Below are 20,250 nucleotides of genomic sequence, written 5' to 3' on the forward strand. Positions count from 1 at the left end.
ATTCACCCATTGTATACGTAGGTGTTAAGTAGTGATCTTTATTTTTTTTTGTGGTTAACGGCTTTCGCCCACAACCAGAACTATGATCGTATTCGAATCGTTATCATATCGCAGCAATCAAATCTCTTAATGCAAATTAACACCCATGCCTTACCCGGGACTCGAACCGAGAAGCCGGTGTGCATCAGACTACGCTACGGAAGTCGGCCGATCTTTAGAATAATGATTAGGATGTAGTGCTAAGATCACGAATATTTTTTTCCATAGTTTTAAAAACCTTAAACATGTTCCAACAATGTTTTCTTACCGTCTTCGTTAGATGAAAAATGTTGCTATTGTTAATGCGACGCTGGTCATGTCAAATAGAGACATGAGATCAGTTCATCAGTTATACAATCCTTCTTATTTAAAATAATATCTAAGATTACGAAATAAGATAGGCCACTTTGGCTATACGCGTAGTTTTAAATTTTTATTCTATGGCCTACAACTTGCATCAAGGGTAGTTGGTCAATTTTTTCTTATTCGAATCTTTTTATCATAGCATTATCAATCAAATCTGCATCAAATTTTACACCGATGCCTTACCAGGGACTGAACCCAGGGCTCCTCACACCTCTATATCGTCCTTGGTTAGCGAGTGTGCATCCGACTGCGCTACCGGCACCGGGGTCGGTGACTATACACGTACATAAATGTAGATCAATTAAGAGTTGTGCAGTATCAAACTATTTAAAAGTACAATGCTGCAGAGTAAATTTTATTGAAAATTATCATTCGTTTATAACAATGAAAATAATTATTATAACAAATTACAGAATATTTAATAATTTCAGCATGATAAAAAAAACACGAAAATCTTTTGAAAATTGTTTGTGAATAAAATTCCCTCTAAAAAAATATATATCCATTAAATTTGTTCTATTACTTTATTTTATTTTTTTAGCTTTTTTCTATATGATTGATGAGGATTTCTCTTGAAGACAACTGTGACAGTATCAAGAAAAATCCAAAGACGATTCAAATTTTTTAACAGAATTTTCCGACAGTAAAAGATTTTTCTGTTGACGTCATACTCCCCAGGGCAGTAGTCACATCGGGGTCTCAGGCTCGTCCGCAGTGCACCACGGTATCGGAAAGAACCTGCGGTCTGCTGTTTGTCAATGGCCGCCTTGTGTGTTGTGATTTCCACCTGACAGACGGACAGCGTCGTAAAAGAGTACGTTTCTAGCACGTAAATAAAATGATTGGCCGTAAAACGGCATTGTAATAGTTAAAGTAGTTTAGTGTTAACAGTTAATTAGGTTAGCTACAATTAAAAATTCTGTAAAAACGCGTAACTATTTGTTTAGGTTAGGTCTGCTACATTACGAATTCACAATGCGTTTGATTAATTTAGCTGACATGAAGCCGAGATTGCAATAATCCGAAGCCTTTGTCAGCCCGTCCGTCCTTGCCACCGGGTGAAAGCCCAATTGCGAGCGTAACATCCATTAGTCACTTAAGATGTCATTCAAACGACAATCAAGTGACCCCCAGCTAATATTTTGCCCGAAAAATACCATCCGTCAGTTCGTCAAAAGCTTTGTAACTTAATACTTTTGACGGACGGACGGGCAAAATTATAACCTCTAAATGCCTGCAACAGTTTTACGTGTCAAATTTTATTATATTAAAAGTTTTTTTTTGATGTTGCTTTAATTCTTTAGATGCTTACATAATCATTTTTTAAATTATGTTTGAACACATCAAAAAAATCTGATTTACAGACATGTAATTAAATATGTGTGGTAACTCTGAAAATGTTGAAATAAAAACCAGAGTGATTTTAATGAGTTTTAACTGTATACCTTACATTATTTTCAAACTAATATTTTTATAAAAAAAATTAATTTTCTCCAAAATTTACGTTTTCTCAACAGTAGGCAGCATGTATAAGGGAAAATATTATGATGGATGAATGGAGTGTTGTAAATCGCTTGGAAGCTGACGGACGGACAGGTGATAGAAGGATTTGATGGGCTTTTGTAAGTCCAGCTTCACAGCACACTGTATGTCCGTCATAATTTTTTTTTTTTTTTCATTTGGAAACACAAATTGTATCAATAATACTATGAATTACAAAGGATAATTAATGTTGCCATTGAGAACAATTAGAAAAATTACCTACCCAGGAATAAAAATACTTACAAAAAAATTTATTTTTTTGCACACCTCTCTTACATAATTACTATAGAGCAGTTTAAATTTTGCAGAAAAATATTACAACTTAAATTGACACTTGTGTGGTCAAAGGATGAAAATCAAATTAAAAATTGCTAGTTCTTTAAAGTTGTGGCTTTTAATATATTAATAAGTAGGCTGATACATCTTACTAAAATGTAGCAGAACTAACTTTCATAACCTTTCACCATTCTTTCTGATTATAGTCTTACTAAGCGGCTTTTCCGTGAAAAAAATAAAATTTTGAAAATACTTTTTTTTTGTAAACTACAGATGTTCCGGTATTTACCCTGGAAAAGCCGCGCTGTAAGAATATTACGTATTCCCCAGAAGCCGCTACTCTGCAAAGTTACCCGACCACAGCAGGTACAGTGACCGGTGATGTCTGTGCAGCCGCATGGACCCGGTGATCGGCGCGCTGGGCCTGGACGGCGCGGGCGCGTCGGGCCGGCAGGTGGCCGTCGTGGAGCGCGGCGGCGGCGACGCCACCTTCGTGGTGTGCAGCCTGCTGGGGCAGGCGCTCCGGGAGGGACGGGGCGCCTGTCTGCTGCTGCTGCACAGCTCGTTCGGCCACCACCACAACGTGGGCGTCAAGCTGGGCTACAACCTGCGTCAGCTGCGGGCCCAGGGACGCGTCGAGGTGCTTGAGGCGGGGAAGCTGGTGGAGGGGGGCCTGGCCCCGTCGGGGGGCGAGCCCCCGGGAGCCCAGGTAGACGCGTGGGCCCCGGGTCTGTCCGCCTCGACGGACGTCTTCTCCGGCGACAAGGAAGGGCTGGCGAGGGCGCTGTTCCTCGACGTCAGGAGCTCCGTGCAGCGGCTGGCGCGGACAGAGGGCCCCGCGCTACTGGTCGTCGACGACCTCTCGGACCTGCTGTCGCTGGGCGTGCCCGTCGCGGGCGCGCTGTCGTTCCTGCGGTACTGCCGCGCGCTGCCGTGCGGCCTGACGGCACGCGCGCACGCGGACGACGACGACGAGGAACAGCGCGTGCTGGCGGCGGCGCTGGCGCACGGCGCGGACGTGTGCGCGACCGTGGCGGGCCTGGGGACGGGGCGGAGCGCGCAGGTCTCCGGCACGCTGGCGGTGCGGCACAAGAGGTGCGCGGACGCGCCGCGCTGGAACCGGCAGAGCCTCTACCACTTCCGGCTGCAAGACAGGCATGTCAGATTGTTCGCGCCGGGGGAAGTGACGTAGCAGCTCGTTCGCGCACTCTCGCGGCTTTTGTCAATGTTTCAGTAACGTTTTGTGTTTGATAACAAAAATACACATTCTTTAATGGTATATTAAATGCAAACACCCTTAAAGATTATATTTTCTAATATGTGTAAGTGTCTGAAATAATGTGCTGTTAATTTTTCTGCAATTATGAAATTGTACAGACAAGTGATAAATATAAAATTATCTTTATTATTTTTAAAAACTTTTGCTTAGTTTTGAAATAATTTTGTTTTTTTATAATATAGTGCACATTAACTCAGCTCTTTATAAATTGATAATGGAAAGAAATTGTAAATTAAGCTAAGGAAATTGTTTGGTACTGAAACAGCTGGTGTTCCTGAATGTTCGCGTTGCACGGAATAACAATCCAAGTGCATGTGCCACGCAATGAGAGTGTTTGACGGCTCTCTGAAGCCTTGTGTTGTAGTTATGTTTGTGTGACTTATCCTTAATTATATTTCTGATGGCTTACTTGTACAAAGAAATTTGCTGATAAAATATTAAGATTCGATTATATGGTCCTATCTTCAGAGTGCTAAAAACATGTGTTTTTTTTTTATTTAACAATTTACACATCCTTTGTAATACCTCATTATTAGAGATTTGCAAAATTATGTTTGTTTAGCGGGCTAAGCTGTACTACTTAAACAGGGGGAACGAGATGGGAGATATCACCCACTATCGTTGCCTCTGGAAAAAAAGGAAAGAATTCGAAATCAAACAGCAGGCAAAGTGGTTCTACCCCTTGTGCCCCCTTATCGAAATGAAATTCTGTGTACGCTTCCGTCCACAAATGTGAGCCGATCTAGTCTAAACCCTGATTTCATTAGCTGACGCCACCACCAGCTGTTTTCTTTGAAGTTTATTTCACGAGTAACAGGGCTACTATCTTTGAAAGATTTGTGCAATGGGAGTGCATGACTTGATGTAAGTTTTTGGACATACGCCATTTGGAAAAAAACTATTGTGTTTGTTTCGTCTTTTCGTTTTGTCGTGTTTTTGTCTCGTTTCAACTGTTGTGCTGAATTTTTTGGGTTCCATATTTTTGTGTTGTCAGCATTTGTGGGGGTTTTTTATCGTTCTATTCTGTTTTGGAAAACTGTTGTGTTTGTTTCGTCTTTTCGTTTTGTAGTTTTTTTGTCTCGGTTCATCCATTGTGCTGAATTTTTTTGGGTTCAATATTTTTGTGTCATCATCATTTGTGGTTTTTTTTTTCGTTCTCTTAGTACATTTTCTTTGTTTTTCTTTGTTTGTTGACCATATTCCTGTTACGGAATATTTTGTGGTGTTTATATCCTATTGACAACAGCAATTTTTTGCTTAAATTGTTTTTTTTTTTTGTCTTTTGGTTTTTTTTTTATTTATTTATTTATTTTTAGTTTTTAGTTTTCTTCTACAGAAAAAGTGCTTAGCAATGGCGTATGTCCAAAAACTTACATCAAGTAACAGGGCTACGCGGAACTTCTTTCATTTCTGTTATTTTCTTCTTGATGTCTTCTGTCGCCAGTAGAGACGGACGAGCGTGACATTGCGGGCGGGGAACCAGGAAGGGAACTTGCCAGGGCCTGTTGAAAGGAACCTCCGAGAGTTTGCCTGGAGTTATTTCTTCGGGGAAACATACATCGAGAGCTTGAAGCCCAGCCTGCCCAGACACGCACACAGCTTCAGAAAAAAACACACTGTTTAAAAACTGATCGAGTTATCCAAGTGGTGTCTGTTTACGAAAAGCATTTAAGAATTCACTGTGGGCGGATGAGTAGTTCCGTTGTTGCATTTTTTGTTTTTGAACTTTATCGTTAGTGAAAATGGCTTAAATGCATGTTTTCAGAATAGTTTTTAGGCATGAAACATCCGGGAGGGATTATTGACTGCACCCAAGGAACTAGCGTTACGCCTATATCTTCATTTCTCCGCCACAAAATGTTATGGTTACTGCTCGGATATCACAGGTGCCCTATGGATGGTGAGAAGACTGTGTTTCAGTTCAGAGCCTTGCGCTTAGACGCGACACCCAGAGCCGGCGCGTCCACACAGGCGAACCAGGCAACCACCTAGGGCGCCAAGTAGCTGGGGGCGGCGCAGCAGGACACATAACAGCTCATATAACATGCTTAACGATTATTGAAACTAGATGAAAATGGATTTTTGTAACAGTTTGGAATGTTTATATTGATATAAGTCATTATTTAAAGTCCACGGTGACCTGTTTATGATTTGTAATAAGTAAAAAAGTAAAAAAAAAAACAAGCCTGCTTACATTTGATTGTTGACCAAATCTCCAAATCTTAGGCTTACGTGATGTAATTTGAGGCAAGGAAAAAATTTTTTTGGGGTGTCCGGCGGGGGGGCAATTTAGATTTTCCGCCTGGGGCGCCAATTTACCTTGCACCGGCCCGAGCGACACCGCGCTGGAAGAACCAGTGAGGGTCGTACTTATCAGCCCTGACAAGGTCGGCCCCTTAAGGAGATGAAGTTAAACTTCAGTAACAAAAAAAAATGAAGGGACCATCATTTTGTTACTTAGAAATAATGAGTTCAATATCACCAAACCATTACAAATTCAAATCACAATTTTATATGATTTCTGAAAATAAATTCAAAAAAACATTCTTGCATTTGCTATTTGTGTAACACCTAAAAAAAGTAGAATATGTCCCAAAGGAACTAATAACTTTTTTTAGGAATAGTTTTAGGATAAATACACATATGGTTGATTGAAATGTTAAGTACTAGACTACTCTGAGCACACAGTGTGGCAACAAACCCAGCCCGATGTCCGGAGACTTAAACGTGTTTGGTGAAATATTAAAGAAATAAATTATTGGCTGCGTGTACGTACGCGCGATAGACATTATACTTAATTGGCATTATATAAACAACTTGAATTTTGCATGCAAATAATTAACAGAAGTAAAATAATAAAAGGACTGGGAGTGATATAAATACGGCTGGAAAATATTAATATAAAGCCTGTGAAAATTAATTTTTTTTTAAATTTAGTAAAATAATCTAGAGAAATTTTATATTAAAATTAAAATCAATAAATATGCTGAAAGTTAGTTTATTTTAATTAATTAGATTTAATTATATATTAATGAATTTAATCATTATTAGTATATAAATACTCTTGAAAATGTTTATGACCACAATTTCCATCACTAATATTCACACTAAATAAATGTTTTTAATTTGTATGGACAAATATTCAACATCAATCACTAAAGTATATGATTAAAAGCACATATATAAATTTAATTTGTACGTAACTTTTTTTTTTCATCCCGTCAATTTTATATTTTGCGTGAGCATCGTAAATAGTCACTTTTTTTTTTCATAACGCGCTTAAAGAAGTACCCATAACTTCAAAAAATGATGATGAAGGCGTTGTATTAATTAAAGTAGTACCTATATATATTTTGTAACTCAAACTATGCTCGAGTGACTGCTATTATTATTTTAATGCTGACGTTTTTGACGTGATAACGTCTTATAAATCGATGAACGCCGGCTGCACGCACGAAAAAGCATGATTCATTGTCACGTTCCGCCTGAGCCGAGCGTGCAAGCGAGAGCGCGGAACAAGCGATAGAGAGGCACGATCGGCTTGTGACGCATCTATCTCTCTTCCACTCCATCGGCCCATGCGTCCGAGTAGAAGAGAGACAGCGGCAGCACACAACCTACACGCGAACTGTTTTGTCAACTGTTCATAAAGTGAAGTGAAAAGTTAATGTGGTTTGTACACAATTTTTCATCAATGTTTTCTTTTATGCAAAATTAGCGGATCATTTCGCGATAGGCTAGAATCAAAACAACTATACCTTCGTACCTCTTCTGCGATTGGCCCACATTTTATCCGGGGAACTGCGTGAGCCAATGGGAAACACTAAACCAAGAAAGTGCCGAATTACGGACAGCCTAGTTGAGACGTCTCACGCGTCAGTAACCAATGAACGGGTGTCATTTCCGCGAGTATTTAAAGGACTGTGGAGTCTATCCTAGAGGTGAACGAATCCGCGAATTTTGCAGGTCTCTATACGACGTACAGACACCCCCCCCCCCCCTCCTTTTTTTTCTTCAAAGAATCGTTTGTACGCCATTGTGTCCAACATGATTGCCAGTTTGTATACGACTCGGAACAAAGAGTCACGTACGTAATTGTACATGTAGCAGCACGCAATGAACACGGGTGTGCAATGTGCTACGATGGATAATAACGACCTCTGTGTAAAGTGCCCGCCACATGAGGGAGGGGAACTGGTGTTTTCTACATTATTGATTCCCACACAGCACACAGCGTCGCAAGAGCTGTCAGCAGCCCTCAGCTTTCGGCCTTGTGTGTCGTGTTAGCGCCTCTGTCAGCAACTGCACTGTTCTGAACTGAGTCCGAAGAACACGGGTCACTAATATCCTCACGTGGCGTGGATGATGGTCCGAACACATCGCTCAACTTGCATTTTTGACGTGACAACGTCTAATAAATCGATGGACCCACGAAAAAGTGTCCCGTTACGCACATTGTCCCGTTACGCTCATTGTACGCTTGCGCCACATCTATCTCTCTTCCACTCGATTGGAACAACCATCGATTTGACTTTTTCGAGGCACATTAAACTTGAAACACTCCCATTCGTTTCCTACTTTTCCTATCATCGTCCTATCCTTAACAGAATAACACAGATTGGAAGAAGTAGCGAAATGAATTGATTTTGATGATTTGATTTTTCCCAATTCGCAGAAAACTAATTTAAAAGAAATTTTTTTTAGTGTTAATGCACTATGATTTCAATGTTAAGTAAATATACCAGAAAATAACACTTGGAATTATATGTGTGTGTGTTTTTTTTAACATGTTTTAATAATTGAATTTCAGCGAAAAAGAATTGGGGAGTGAGTGTTGGCAAGAAATTACCCGCACTCAGTCCCTCCCCAGATAATTTGAAAAATAACCTTTCAAATCGATGTTTTATTAAGTCAATTTTGACCTTAAATTCCGACAATGGTTTTGCTAGTTGTTCTTGAGAAATATTTATATTCTTTCCTAGTAAATTATCCTTGGGTTTGTTTTAAAAATTCAAAACAATAAAATTTCAGTGAAATCGCGTCATTATATAAGGCACTCAAAGCTTTGAGTTTTTTTTTTTAAATAATAAATAATGAAAAACCATTTGAATTCTAAAGGGCATTGAACAGCTCTTTAATAATGCGTTAATAACAAATTAATTATTTGTTTACCCATTATTGTCAGTATTATTCACACAAAAATAGCCAAGCAAGAAACAAGGTAGTGTCTGGAGGTGGTGAGGAGAGAAGAGGGGAGGGAGGTGTGAAGCGGTCGGGTCGATGTGTGTCGGGGCGCCGCCAGTCGGCGTCATGACGCCGCCCCAGTGGTCGCCCGGCTCGGACGGCTCGCTTCCCCCGGCCGCCGCCGCCGCCGCCGCTCAGGAGAAATTCCTGGTGAGTAGATGTGAATTTCCAAACCCTAGATCGACTCGCCGACTGGCCCTTGTATCACACTGCGATTGGCTGCGGCTCGGGCGATCGAGGAAGGAGGTGTATCACGCTCTGGCCAAGTTCCCGGTGAGTGGCCGCCTCCCGGACGTGTGTTTCCAGACCCTAGGTTGTCTCGCCGACTAGCCCTTGTAGCACTCTGCGATTGGCTGCCGCTCGGGTGAATGAGTAAGAGGCGTATCACGCTCTGGCCAAATTCTGTGGTATTACAGTTGTTTTGATCTTGCACAGAAAACAAAACTTTTCTGAATGTTAAAAAAAAATTTAATTTGGAAACCAGTTTGCTAAGAAATAGTTTATAATACAAGAAGAAAGATATTGTAATTTTGTAGAACACATAGCTATGGTTATTATTGCATAAATGAAATACTTTTTCAAGATAATATTGAGCGTTTCTCACGAAAATTGTCGCAAATTTTTATTTTTTCATTGATGATTCGATCAAGCATAATTTTTTCAAACCATGGGAAAGATAAACGAAAATTCGAAAATTTGACTTTATTTGGTTCTATCAAGCTTATTAATGTGTGCACTTAATAGTGGAAAACTATTCAAGGAACGGTTTACAAACATCTTTAGCTAACTAATGTAGGTACCCGGACAACACGAGGCATAAAACGCCTGGGTAAGAATTAGAACCCAGTATCGCTGCGAGCACTTTCCACTTAAAAGTACAAATTTACAAATATCTGTAAATTCACACGAATATTTTGTTCAATTGACAAAAGAACTGCAGTGCGTTGAGGAGGAAGGGGACAGGTGGGGGCGTGCCACGGGTGCTGCCGCAGGTTCTGGAACTCACTCAGTAAAGATTATTTCAGAAAACTCCGATGGTGCAAAATTAAAAAAAAAAAAAAAAATTGGTTGTCTGTAAAGTTGGTTTACGGACGATAGTTTAAAGTGACAACGTCATAACAAAACATTTATGAAATGATTGCACACTTTTATGAATAAAATTGAATAATTTTTATTGAATTATCACTATTTTGTATGGATACAAAGAAGGAGTGAAATGAAATCTACAATTTAATTGATAAATTTACATTTATTTGCAGTCATTAATTCAAATATGTTTATTACTTTAACGAAGAGATTATTTTAACTATAACGTTTATACATGTTTGCTATTTAACTTCTTCCAATCTGTGTTATTCTGTTAAGGATAGGACGATGATAGGAAAAGTAGGAAACGAATGGGAGTGTTTCAAGTTTAATGTGCCTCGAAAAAGTCAAATCGATGGTTGTTCCAACCGAGAGGAAGAGAGATAGATGCGGCGCACGCGTACAATGAGCGTAACGGGACAATGTGCGTAACGGGACAATGTGCGTAACGGGACAATGTGTGTAACGGGACAATGTGTGTAACGGGACAATGTGCGCAACGGGTCAATGAGTCATCCTTTTCCGTGCGTGCAGCCGGCGTTTATCGATTTATTAGACGTCACGTCAAAAAATAATTAAAAATGAAGTGAAAAGCGAAGGTTTAAGTCCTATTTTCAGAACTGAGCTAACTATATTCGCCTGCGCTAGTTGGAGTGGAATATTCGAACCGACCTTTAGGTGAAGAGATTACCATCAACCGTTACTAAAACGGATTGTAATTGATGCGAATTTTAAAACATGAAAAAAAAAAAAAAAACATAATTTGAAATTAAGATTTGTGAATGGTATCGTTTAGTTGATTTTAACACACTGTTGGCCAGAACGTGTGTGTTATTTTCATAGGCTATAATAATGATTCAGACTCATAATTATCATTTTTATACGTCTTTCAGTGATGTATAAATGATTGAAATAAGTGAAAAACTCTATCTTTACGACGAACGTTACGCATTAGTATATCCATGTAGCATTTTTCAGATAATTTTGACATGTTTGCTGTCAGAATCATAAATGCTAGTTTTGAATTACATGTAACGTTGCAGTAGATATCAATAACAATTGTTATTTGAACTACGTAGTGATATAGTTGCAGCAATATCAGACAAAAAATAATTGTTATGTATAGACTTCAGATAGCTCACAAACAATAATGAAATCATAATGTATACATATATGAACACACACAAAACCTCATACATGTCATTACCTTGGACCAAGTCATCGTACACAGCTTAACAAATTGTTGGTGTACGTTCATGAAATCAGTTGAATCAAGCTTCCTAACTGCTGAAGCATTCGAAGAACGTATTTGAACTGATGTTGGCCAACCTTCCAAGTGGCCATCAAAACTAAGAATAAGATTGTCTGACGGGATATCTAACGCTGTTTTAAATAGTGTAGTCATTTCGTTACATCCAAAGTATATATTTAATTATTAGCGCTATTATACGGTGAGGCAGTGAAAAGTTGAAAAAATACAAAATGTTAAATAACTCCTGAACAAAGGATTTTGCAAAAAAAAAAAAGTTAGGTTCTACTATTGTTGTTTTTGAAATGTAAACACGGAGCTCCAAAGTTAATAAACTGAGACATTCTGTATACATAAAAAATACTGAAGACTTATTAACTTTGTAAGCAGAATTAGGTTTAATTTATTATCCTCAATGTTACTTCAATTTAAAATTATACGCAAACTGCTTTGGTGCAAGAGTGTGACATTCAGGTATGCGATATCTTTGAAGAAATTTAATGTTTACAAGCAAGTATTTGGCGACCATTTTTTTGGACTTTTTTACGCTTGGTTTATCATGAAGAACACGACAAAATCATTACGTGACACTAAAAAAATTGCAAAAATTGACAACATCAAAGTAAGTTTCACAAGCAAGTATTTTTAGTTTTTACTGCGCATTTCGTACCAGTTCAAAAATCGTAAACCCGTGTGTAGAGGCACGGAAAATTTGCGGATTAATTTGGCCGCAAGCTAGAATGCAAACCTCCACACTCATGCACCGTGTTCCTGATTGGACCTCCAATTGTCTGAACACGCCCCTCTGAGACCGCGAGCCAACGAAGCCCAGCCAGGAGAGAAGTGAGCGAATCAGGTAGTGCCAACCAACAAGGACAAAACGGTTCTCGCTAAGAAACCAGCCAATGGGAAAGCAGAGTGGGTAGAGCGAACACGATGTTTGTACTTCAGCCTGACGTCAGACGAATTCGCGATATTAACCGCATTTCTACCTGTGTGTTTGTTTGATTGTAACATACAACATACAACTATTCAAACCATCAAAACTAACGAGATTTTTTTAAAACAAATTATGATATTTAAATCAGTAACTGCATGCGCAACAATGAGGTGTAGTGGTAACGTATCAGTAGGTTTGAAAACATGGCGGTCGACTTACTGTTACTGTTACTGTTTTCTATCAGCTGGGCAGTAAGTGTGTGGGTGTATGAGAACAGCTTCACTTCCAGAGATAGCAGAAGAAATGTCACAGATTAAATGTTGATGACAGAACATACCGTGAAGCATTTCGAAGCGTCCGGGATCGAAATTCAGAATCAAAATGGCGGAACACGGCAGAGTGCGCTGGCCTTTCAAATAAAGCACGGTCACAATAGACAGTAGCAACACATAGGAAGGTATAGCGATTAGCACTTAATACCACAACACAAAACTAGCCATCTCAGCCTCGCTGCAACGAACATAAACATAACCCCATTTCTTTGTTTATCATGGTTGTAAGAGCATTTGAGAAATTAATGTTGATGCTGTCTATAGCACATAATGCTAAGGGGGAATAAAGTCTCTAATATCGCCATATTCACAAAATTCAATGATTTTTTTTTTTCTACTTCACGAAGCGCGTCGTGTCCGCCACACGGTCATATAGTAAGGTCTGGAAACTTCCCATCCTATCCTTCTCCTAGGCGGAACCCATCCGCTTGGTGAAGCCCGGGAACTGAAGCTCACTAATAACAGTTTAGTTTAGAACTTCGTCAATAGATGGCGTTTTGAATTTGTAACGCGCTATCGTCTGGTGCGTCAGTCACGTCTTGCCCAGGGGTTACCTGCCTTCCACACAAAATGAAGCTGAAAGATTTGTGTCCCTGTTTTGCTGATGCACCGAGATTGTGCACTCGATGGGGACTTTAAAAATTCAAAAATGTCCCGTTTTTCAAGTGTGTGTCCTGCAGACTCGAAACTCGGTAGCGATGTTCCTTACATTGTTGTGATGTGTTCAGTCCGGGGAACGCCGGCTACTTCAGCCGGTGTGTAATGTAGTGTTATGTCAGGGAGCTGCTCATGTCTGTCGTGCCTATGTGAACACCAGGAACACGGAAGTGCAGAGGGGTCGTTACCACAACGCCGAACGTGCAATAACACCGAAAACCACAACGCCGAATGCCAAATTGACCGCAACACCGACAGCTAGAAAACTGCTGTGTACCACAACGCCGAAATACAGTAACGCCGAAAAATGTTGCTGCGGGGAGAGGGTGGGCCACAGGAGCAAAATGAAAAAACAACTGAATGAATTTGTGTGCTAACCTTACCTAACCTAACCTTTGTGGCAGTCCTGAAATGACATTTTTCGGGGTTAATGTATTTCGGCGTTGTGGTAACTTGGCGTTGTGGTACACAGCAGTTTTCTAGCTGTCGGCGTTGTAGTCAAATTGGCATTTCGGCGTTATGGTTTTCGGCGTTATTGCACGTTCGGCGTTGTGGAATTTCGGCGTTGTGGTGCGTCCCCAGTGCAGAGAGCTTGGCTTCGCGCGAGCTGGTGCGTGGACGGTGTGAGGGTGGTACTACTGACGGTGTGTTCTGTGGCAGGTGGCAGTCCGTGTCCGGCCTCTGAGGAACAACGAGAACCGCCGAGCCCTGCACGTGGTGGACGACAAGGTAGGTCACATTGCGACACCCTGTATACTGTGTACTGCCTCTAGTGCCGTGTGCAACACCTAGTGCTGTGTGCAACACCTAGTGCTGTGTACTGCCTCTAGTGCCGTGTACAACACCTAGTGCCGTGTACTGCCTCTAGTGCCGTGTGCATCACCTAGTGCTGTGTGCATCACCTAGTGCTGTGTACCGCCTCTAGTGCCGTGTACTGCCTCTAGTGCCGTGTAAATCATTTAGTACTGGGGATGCCTCTGCACTGTTCGAAATTACAGTAGATTTACTGTTTCTTTCGAACAAAAAACTAACCTGAAATAATCTAAGCTTTCTTCGTAATTTTAATAACGGGAAATTTCGTAGACACTACGCCTGATAGGGACTTCGAGTTAAGAGTTGCGTCGTGAACAGGGTGACCGAAAGCGTCGGAGGAAAGATAATAAGACTTTTTTGCTGTGTATTCAACATTTTTTCTGAATGTTTTCGTTTAAATAATAATTATTATTTGTTGATTCATGTTGAAAATACGTTAACCCAGTACCGTAAATTTTCGAAGATTTAATAATTTTACGAAAATTTCTCGATAATTTGTAACCAGCGTTTGTAGAAAATTTAAATAAAAGTTTCTTAGCAGTGTTGTGCTGTGTACATCTTCTATTCCTGTGAGCATCCTTTGGTACTGTGTTCTTTCTCTATGCCTAGCTTGCCTAGTGCGTGTATTTAGTGTTCTGTGTGGTTTCAATATACATTTTTCAACAATGTATTTACCAATACTCGCTCTGAGTAGACTCGCAGGGTGTAACAATGACCGCAGACAATATGCACAAGTTTAACCAAGAACATTCCGTTTTACATCAATGGCGATAGTTCTCCCGCTCTGCCGCCTGGCTGCTGTGAGATAGAAAACCCGCACGACTGCTCTGTGTGGCGGGTATCTTAGTCACCAGGGGCTTCTTCCCTTTCAGCTGTGCGGGTTGCGGCTTGACAGGAGCTACGAGTCTCTCTTACCTGGAGGTAGTCCCTGTGCTGTTGCCAACCTCGCAATAAAGCACCTCCTTTTGCTTTGTATTCGAGATAAAATAATTGTGTTCTGATTTATTAAAATATTTTTTTTCAAATGTTTTATGGTTTCACAATTTTAGTGTATCAAAATTATCACATTTACTGTAGACACATTATATAGAACTGTTCTAAAGGGTGGTCACACTGTTGCACTTGGGTTTTGTTTATGTGGCAGATGTTCAAAATATTGCGCACGTATATATGCTTTGTTGCTAGATAACTTGAAAATAATAATTGGATTTGTTTCGAATATCGAAAATGGGCCGGAAAAAAAAGTTGGGCACGAGTTATAGATAAAAACATTCCAGAAACGAAAGGCTATTGAGTAAAGAACTAACCTACGTAAGGAAATAAAAATATCAACGAAAATACTTTCCTGCATTGCCGTAAAAATATATTCTGTTTAGCACGTAGACATGAATTGTATTTTGACGAAAGGAAAACATTCAACACGAATATATTATAAATTGGCAATAGTATGTATGTTAAAAATGCTTCTTTACTTACATGTTATTGATGGTTTCGTTTGCTGTCTTTGTTGCCTGAGGTTGGTACGTATACAGTGACCTACTATCTTCCCCCCACCCCTCCTTTTCTGACCAAAAGAGACTATCCAATAAGGAACTATCGCCAACAAGGGAATGAAATCTCTCTCTCTTTCTCTCTCTCTCTATGTTTTCTCTGCGGACTGTGACAAATGGCGAAGGTCGAGTCTGATGTGAAAAGTGCCAGATGCGAGAGAGAACAAATGATCATAGTCGGGACTACACCAACACGTTCTGAATCGATACTCTGACCAACAAAAACTTAGTCTTTGTATCTGTTGTGCTGTGTAGCGTGTTTGGTTCGGGAATACAACAGCATAGAGAAAAAAAATTTAAATTCTTATTATTTATTTGTTATATTGTGGCCAAAAATTGTTACCGGCGCAAAAAAAAAATTCCAATACAACTCACTGGGCTGTAAAAATACACCATATATTGTACAATCTCAACATTTCATTCGTAAGATAACACATTTGAATTTTTGCTATAATAGGAGTCTATACAAATGAAAATATAATTAAATATATTTTATAACTGTACATATATTTTATGTTGGTTTGGAAGAGATATTAATAGCATTATATGTTATATTATTTATATATTAAAGATAAACATTCATGATTTTAAATTTGTGTACGAATTATAGCTGACAAACTGAAATGTTGCAATTTTTAGGTTGTTGTAGCCATTAATCTGGTAGGTACTTCAAGTAGGTGCATAGCCAATATCACCATGGATGAATGTGCTACATTGAATAAATAATCAATCTGCAACGATTCGTAACCGAAATGCACTTCAAAATGCAGTCGATATCTACAAATACAAAAATTCCACTCCTATTTTCATTGGCTGGAATTAACCACCACTGATCGAATCATAAACTGGAAATTGACAATATTAATTAACTGTGTGCTCATTGGCGTGCAGGTTAAGTTAAATAGTCTTAAGTTGTTCAATGGAAAACCCGCCTTTGTGCAGTATAGTGACCTTCCATTGACCTCCGCGCTGCCGGCTCTACCCACTACTTACTCTATGACACGAACCAGCCATTAGCTGCCATGACCGCTGCTTCATTATGCAGCTACAACACGTTCCGTTTCACACCGCAGTTCTTAGCTCGCTAAGGCTGCGTCACAATCGATACTTGGTTTCTGAACAGTCTTGCCATCTTTGTACTCTGGCGTACTTAAATAACAAATAACTTTAGATTCGAATAATTAAGAACATGTATATATGTAACATGTTAATACATTTACAAAATTTTACAAATATTCTCCAGTTGGATGATTTATCGGAAGACCATGGAATCACATTTAACATTTTCGCGACTAAAATAAAGTTTCCTAAAAAAAAAAACTCGCCCGCGTTTTCTCATAAAAAAAGAGACATAATTCTTTTTTTTTTTTTTGCTAAATTGGCGTTAAAACTATATTCTAATTGCCAAAAAAGGGTATTTTGGAACGTTTTCAAATGCCGTGTTGTACAACACAGTAAGCATTAGCTACGAAACGCGAAACGAACAACTCTCCCACTGTCTGAAGCAGCAGCAATACGCGCTAAGGCCGGGTTTATAAACTACGTAAGAAATTCAATAACGCAATCGCTCAAAATGTTCAACGACATGTTTTCAAATACTCGTTTGTGAAGAACCTACGCATGACGCAAAAAAAAAAAAACAACAAATCAAATTTCGTTTGGCACACCAATACGTTTGTTTCTCTCTCTCTATCTCTCTCTATCTCTTTCTCTCTCTCTTTCTCTCCCCCCCCCCCCCCCACCTTTTAACACTTCCATGTTCACGAAAGTGAATACGTACGGGTTAACGGCGCCAGACACGGGCCCGCCATCCAGACGAAGTCAACTAAAAAGCGATCTCTGCGCATGCGCGGGATTTGGGCGTCCATATGTATCTGAACACTTGTGTCTGTGTCTTTGAATACCGGCCTGCGACCAAAGAGTATATAAAGGATAAGAGTTTTAACTCAATGTTATTACGAGCGAACCTTATCGAGCTCATTTGTTTGCCGAACATACCCGAAGTACGGACACCAATTGTGCCAACTGCTAAACACACTAAGTAAATAAAATTTGATTTGTCATCGCTGCCACCATCATGATAAAATTATTTATTAGATTATATTAAAATATAATAGTTAAACAAGTTGTACACGTTTTAATTAATATTACACAATTTTCTTACTTTCTGTAGTACATTTTTATTAAAATAATGGTCATTTTTTTATATTACAACGTTTACAGCATGTCAGACCGAATCCTCGGAATTATTCGGTAAGGAATTCGTTGCCATATTCGAGTTGGAGGGGCCTGCCTGCGACGTATCACGTGCATGCGTACAAACAAACACACACACACAACTACAATCTCCGCGGCAACATCCAGCGAGGTTCGTGTCAACAGTACGAGCCCTCGTGTTCGCTGATAGTGGAAGAGGGGGGGGGGGGGGGGGGGCACTCCACGAGTCACGCGAGGTCGCCGCTAGTAGTTCTCGCCGCAGCCGCAGCGCCGCGCTGGGCTCCACACGGGTTTGTTTGCCCGCAGTACTCCCCTATCTGATACGGAAAGCGCCCTCGCGGAAGTAGCTCGGCTTCTGGGTTGCAGCCGCGACCAACGGCGAATATATCACCGATGTTTCGGTCGACATTGCAGTCGCCATCATCAGGCTTGAGTTACCTACTACAAGTTCTTCTGCCTTTAGTTCCCTCGCCCTAATTGGCTGTAGCTGAGAACCGAACACAGCCTTCTTTTCGTCTGGTTGGCCTGTTGGTTTTGGTCAACCGTAGCTGGGCCACTGTGATTGGCGGGGAGTGCTGGCAAATCAGTGGCCTCTTCCTTTCTGATTGGCCAGTAGGTTTTGAGGTTTTCTGAAGAGTGGGTTCCATATTCTGCTTAATTTGATTTAATGTTTCTACTGATTCTCGAATGTATATTTTCTTGAATTGTCGTGTTTTGGCTATCTTGGCTAAGGCGGAATATAGGCCACTAAAGAACTATGCGGTCGAGAATTTGCCAACAATGAAAATTAAGTTTTGAACAATAAAAAATTTTTAAATTTAATAACATAAATTAAAAGAATATTTACAAACATTCTTAATTCAAAATTTATTGAATGATGTATTAAAGGAGTGATTATATTTGGAAATTTTTTGACAATGCTGAATTATATTGGTAGCAATGAAATAAGCATGGCTACCGTGTGCACGTATATATATTTTTTACAAATTGAAGCTGATACGTACTTATCGTCACACGGCACTCCGCACTGAGGCAGACGTCACTTCTTGTAAGTACTGGTGGGTCTCGTCTTAACAGAACCGACGAGAGCGGCAGTGACTAGTCGCGTCATCCCGGGCCAAACCCGACGCCCGAACAGTCCAGAAAGGCGACGTCCATTCACGCCACTCCGCGCGGCGGCCCGCGCGAATTCCCAAGGCCGCTCAGCGATAGATAACAGTGCCCGAGGCAGAATGTTGCGCGGGGAGCGGAGGGGGAAGAAGGAGTAGGGGGGTAGCGACAACCCTTGTAATCCGGCCACGCCTTACGTCAGTGGACGGCACGTGATACGGCGTGTGACGTCAGTGGCCGTGCGGGGCCGCCAGCCAGCTCCAAACCTGGCATCGCTGTCTGGTCTCCCGCGTTTCTAGCAATACGTTGTGGGGTCCGAAACAGCTTCCGTCATGACTAGAGACCTGAAAAATTCGCGGGTTCGTTTCGTGTTATGCTAAAAATTCAAATAATTATACCTTAATGCTGCTTCTGTCATTGGTTCACTGTTGATCTGGAGGACTGAGGGGCCAATTAGAGACCCTCACTCGTAGAAGTGTCTAATCACAGGCCACCCAGTCGAGACGACTCACAAGTCGGCAGCCAATGAACAGTTGGCATTTGCCCGAGTGTGTAGAGGATATTGGAGTCTATCCTAAAAGTCATTGAACCCGCGAATTTTTCCGGTCTCTAGTTATGACGTTTCCACATCATTGTGGAGCGGACCCAAAAGGCCCTGTCACACGGTCCAACACCTTCTTCGATATGTTGTTGCAAATAAAGTTGGAGGGTTATGACGTCACCGAAAACGTCACTAGTGCAGCAATATTTTTTGGGTGACTTGAGTGTCAATCAAATATTTTGCATCAGCGGTGAGGCGTGGATAGAGTGCATTAGGAAAATAATCAATCCATCCTTACTTAAATTACTAAAAATTACAAACTTGATACTTTAAACATTTACAACGGAAACAAACTACTACAAATACAAAAATCGAGCTGCACACGCCATTTCTTAAACTACGTGGAAATATTCTATGTCCTCGCCACCACTGAAACTAGCCCCTTCAGAACGCAGCAGGTGTGATATGCTTAAGTTGTAAGCACTGATTACAATGCTTATACATTATATTCGCCCCTGTTTTGCATGTAGGACGGGTTCGAAGTAAGTTGGATGCGATCGTCCAATCAAAATCGTGCCTTGCGTAAACGGAAATGGCATCCGTTTCCGTCACAGCGATTCTTTAAAATGGCGAAGAGCAGTATGCCGGCCAAAAGAAGTTATAAAAGTTAAATAACTAAAAAAAAAATGTTAATATGAATGTGGTATGCGAAAACATTTTATGCACGAAAAATAAATTATTTTTCTATAACTTAAAAAAATTATCTGAAAATTTATTTCATTATGTAACGAACAGTATTGAGATTTAAATTTATTCATGATGAAAAAAATTTAAAAATTCACATACGTAATAACAAATCAAAATTTTAGTCCTGCACTGTGTTACGATAATTAATTTCAAAATGAAAAAATAAAAGTTTGAGATTGGTCAGGGGTAAAAAAACTTTGATTGTGTGACATAATTTAAAACATATTTGAGGTTATCTGTCCAAAATTTATTTAAATTGGAA

The 20,250-nt window shown here is 40.1% G+C and overlaps 3 protein-coding genes across 6 annotated transcripts in view; 2 read left to right on the forward strand and 1 right to left on the reverse strand.

Annotated features, from left to right (window-relative positions):
- Positions 1-689, reverse strand: part of LOC134541398 (uncharacterized) — a 30,510-nt gene extending 29,821 nt beyond the window's left edge. Inside the window, exon 1 of the mRNA XM_063384820.1 lies at positions 589-689. The gene's annotated coding sequence lies outside the window, so the exon portion shown is untranslated. The remainder of the gene's footprint in view (positions 1-588) is intronic.
- A 421-nt stretch (positions 690-1,110) lies between these two features.
- LOC134541085 (elongator complex protein 6) lies at positions 1,111-5,683 on the forward strand. 2 transcript variants are annotated; one of them, XM_063384239.1, is made up of 2 exons: positions 1,111-1,219; positions 2,554-5,683. In XM_063384239.1, the coding sequence occupies exon 2, from the start codon at positions 2,621-2,623 to the stop codon at positions 3,413-3,415; it is 795 nt and encodes a 264-aa protein (XP_063240309.1). In that variant the 5' UTR covers positions 1,111-1,219; positions 2,554-2,620; the 3' UTR covers positions 3,416-5,683. The 2 variants fall into 2 exon arrangements, with proteins under 2 accessions (XP_063240309.1, XP_063240308.1); XM_063384238.1 differs by having other exon boundaries at positions 2,617-5,683.
- A 2,837-nt stretch (positions 5,684-8,520) lies between these two features.
- LOC134541098 (kinesin-like protein KIF19) overlaps positions 8,521-20,250 on the forward strand; it is a 33,011-nt gene continuing 21,281 nt past the window's right edge. Inside the window, exons 1-2 of one of the 3 annotated variants that reach the window (XM_063384260.1) lie at positions 8,521-8,896; positions 13,671-13,739. In XM_063384260.1, the coding sequence (XP_063240330.1) occupies positions 8,783-8,896; positions 13,671-13,739 (183 nt within the window). In that variant the 5' untranslated portion in view covers positions 8,521-8,782. Of the gene's footprint in view, positions 8,897-11,428; positions 11,704-13,670; positions 13,740-20,250 lie in introns of those variants that run through there. The other 2 variants (XM_063384261.1, XM_063384262.1) reach the window with 2 other exon arrangements.

This window comes from Bacillus rossius, chromosome 18 (genome assembly GCF_032445375.1).
Source record: "Bacillus rossius redtenbacheri isolate Brsri chromosome 18, Brsri_v3, whole genome shotgun sequence".
Taxonomy (NCBI): domain Eukaryota; kingdom Metazoa; phylum Arthropoda; class Insecta; order Phasmatodea; family Bacillidae; genus Bacillus; species Bacillus rossius.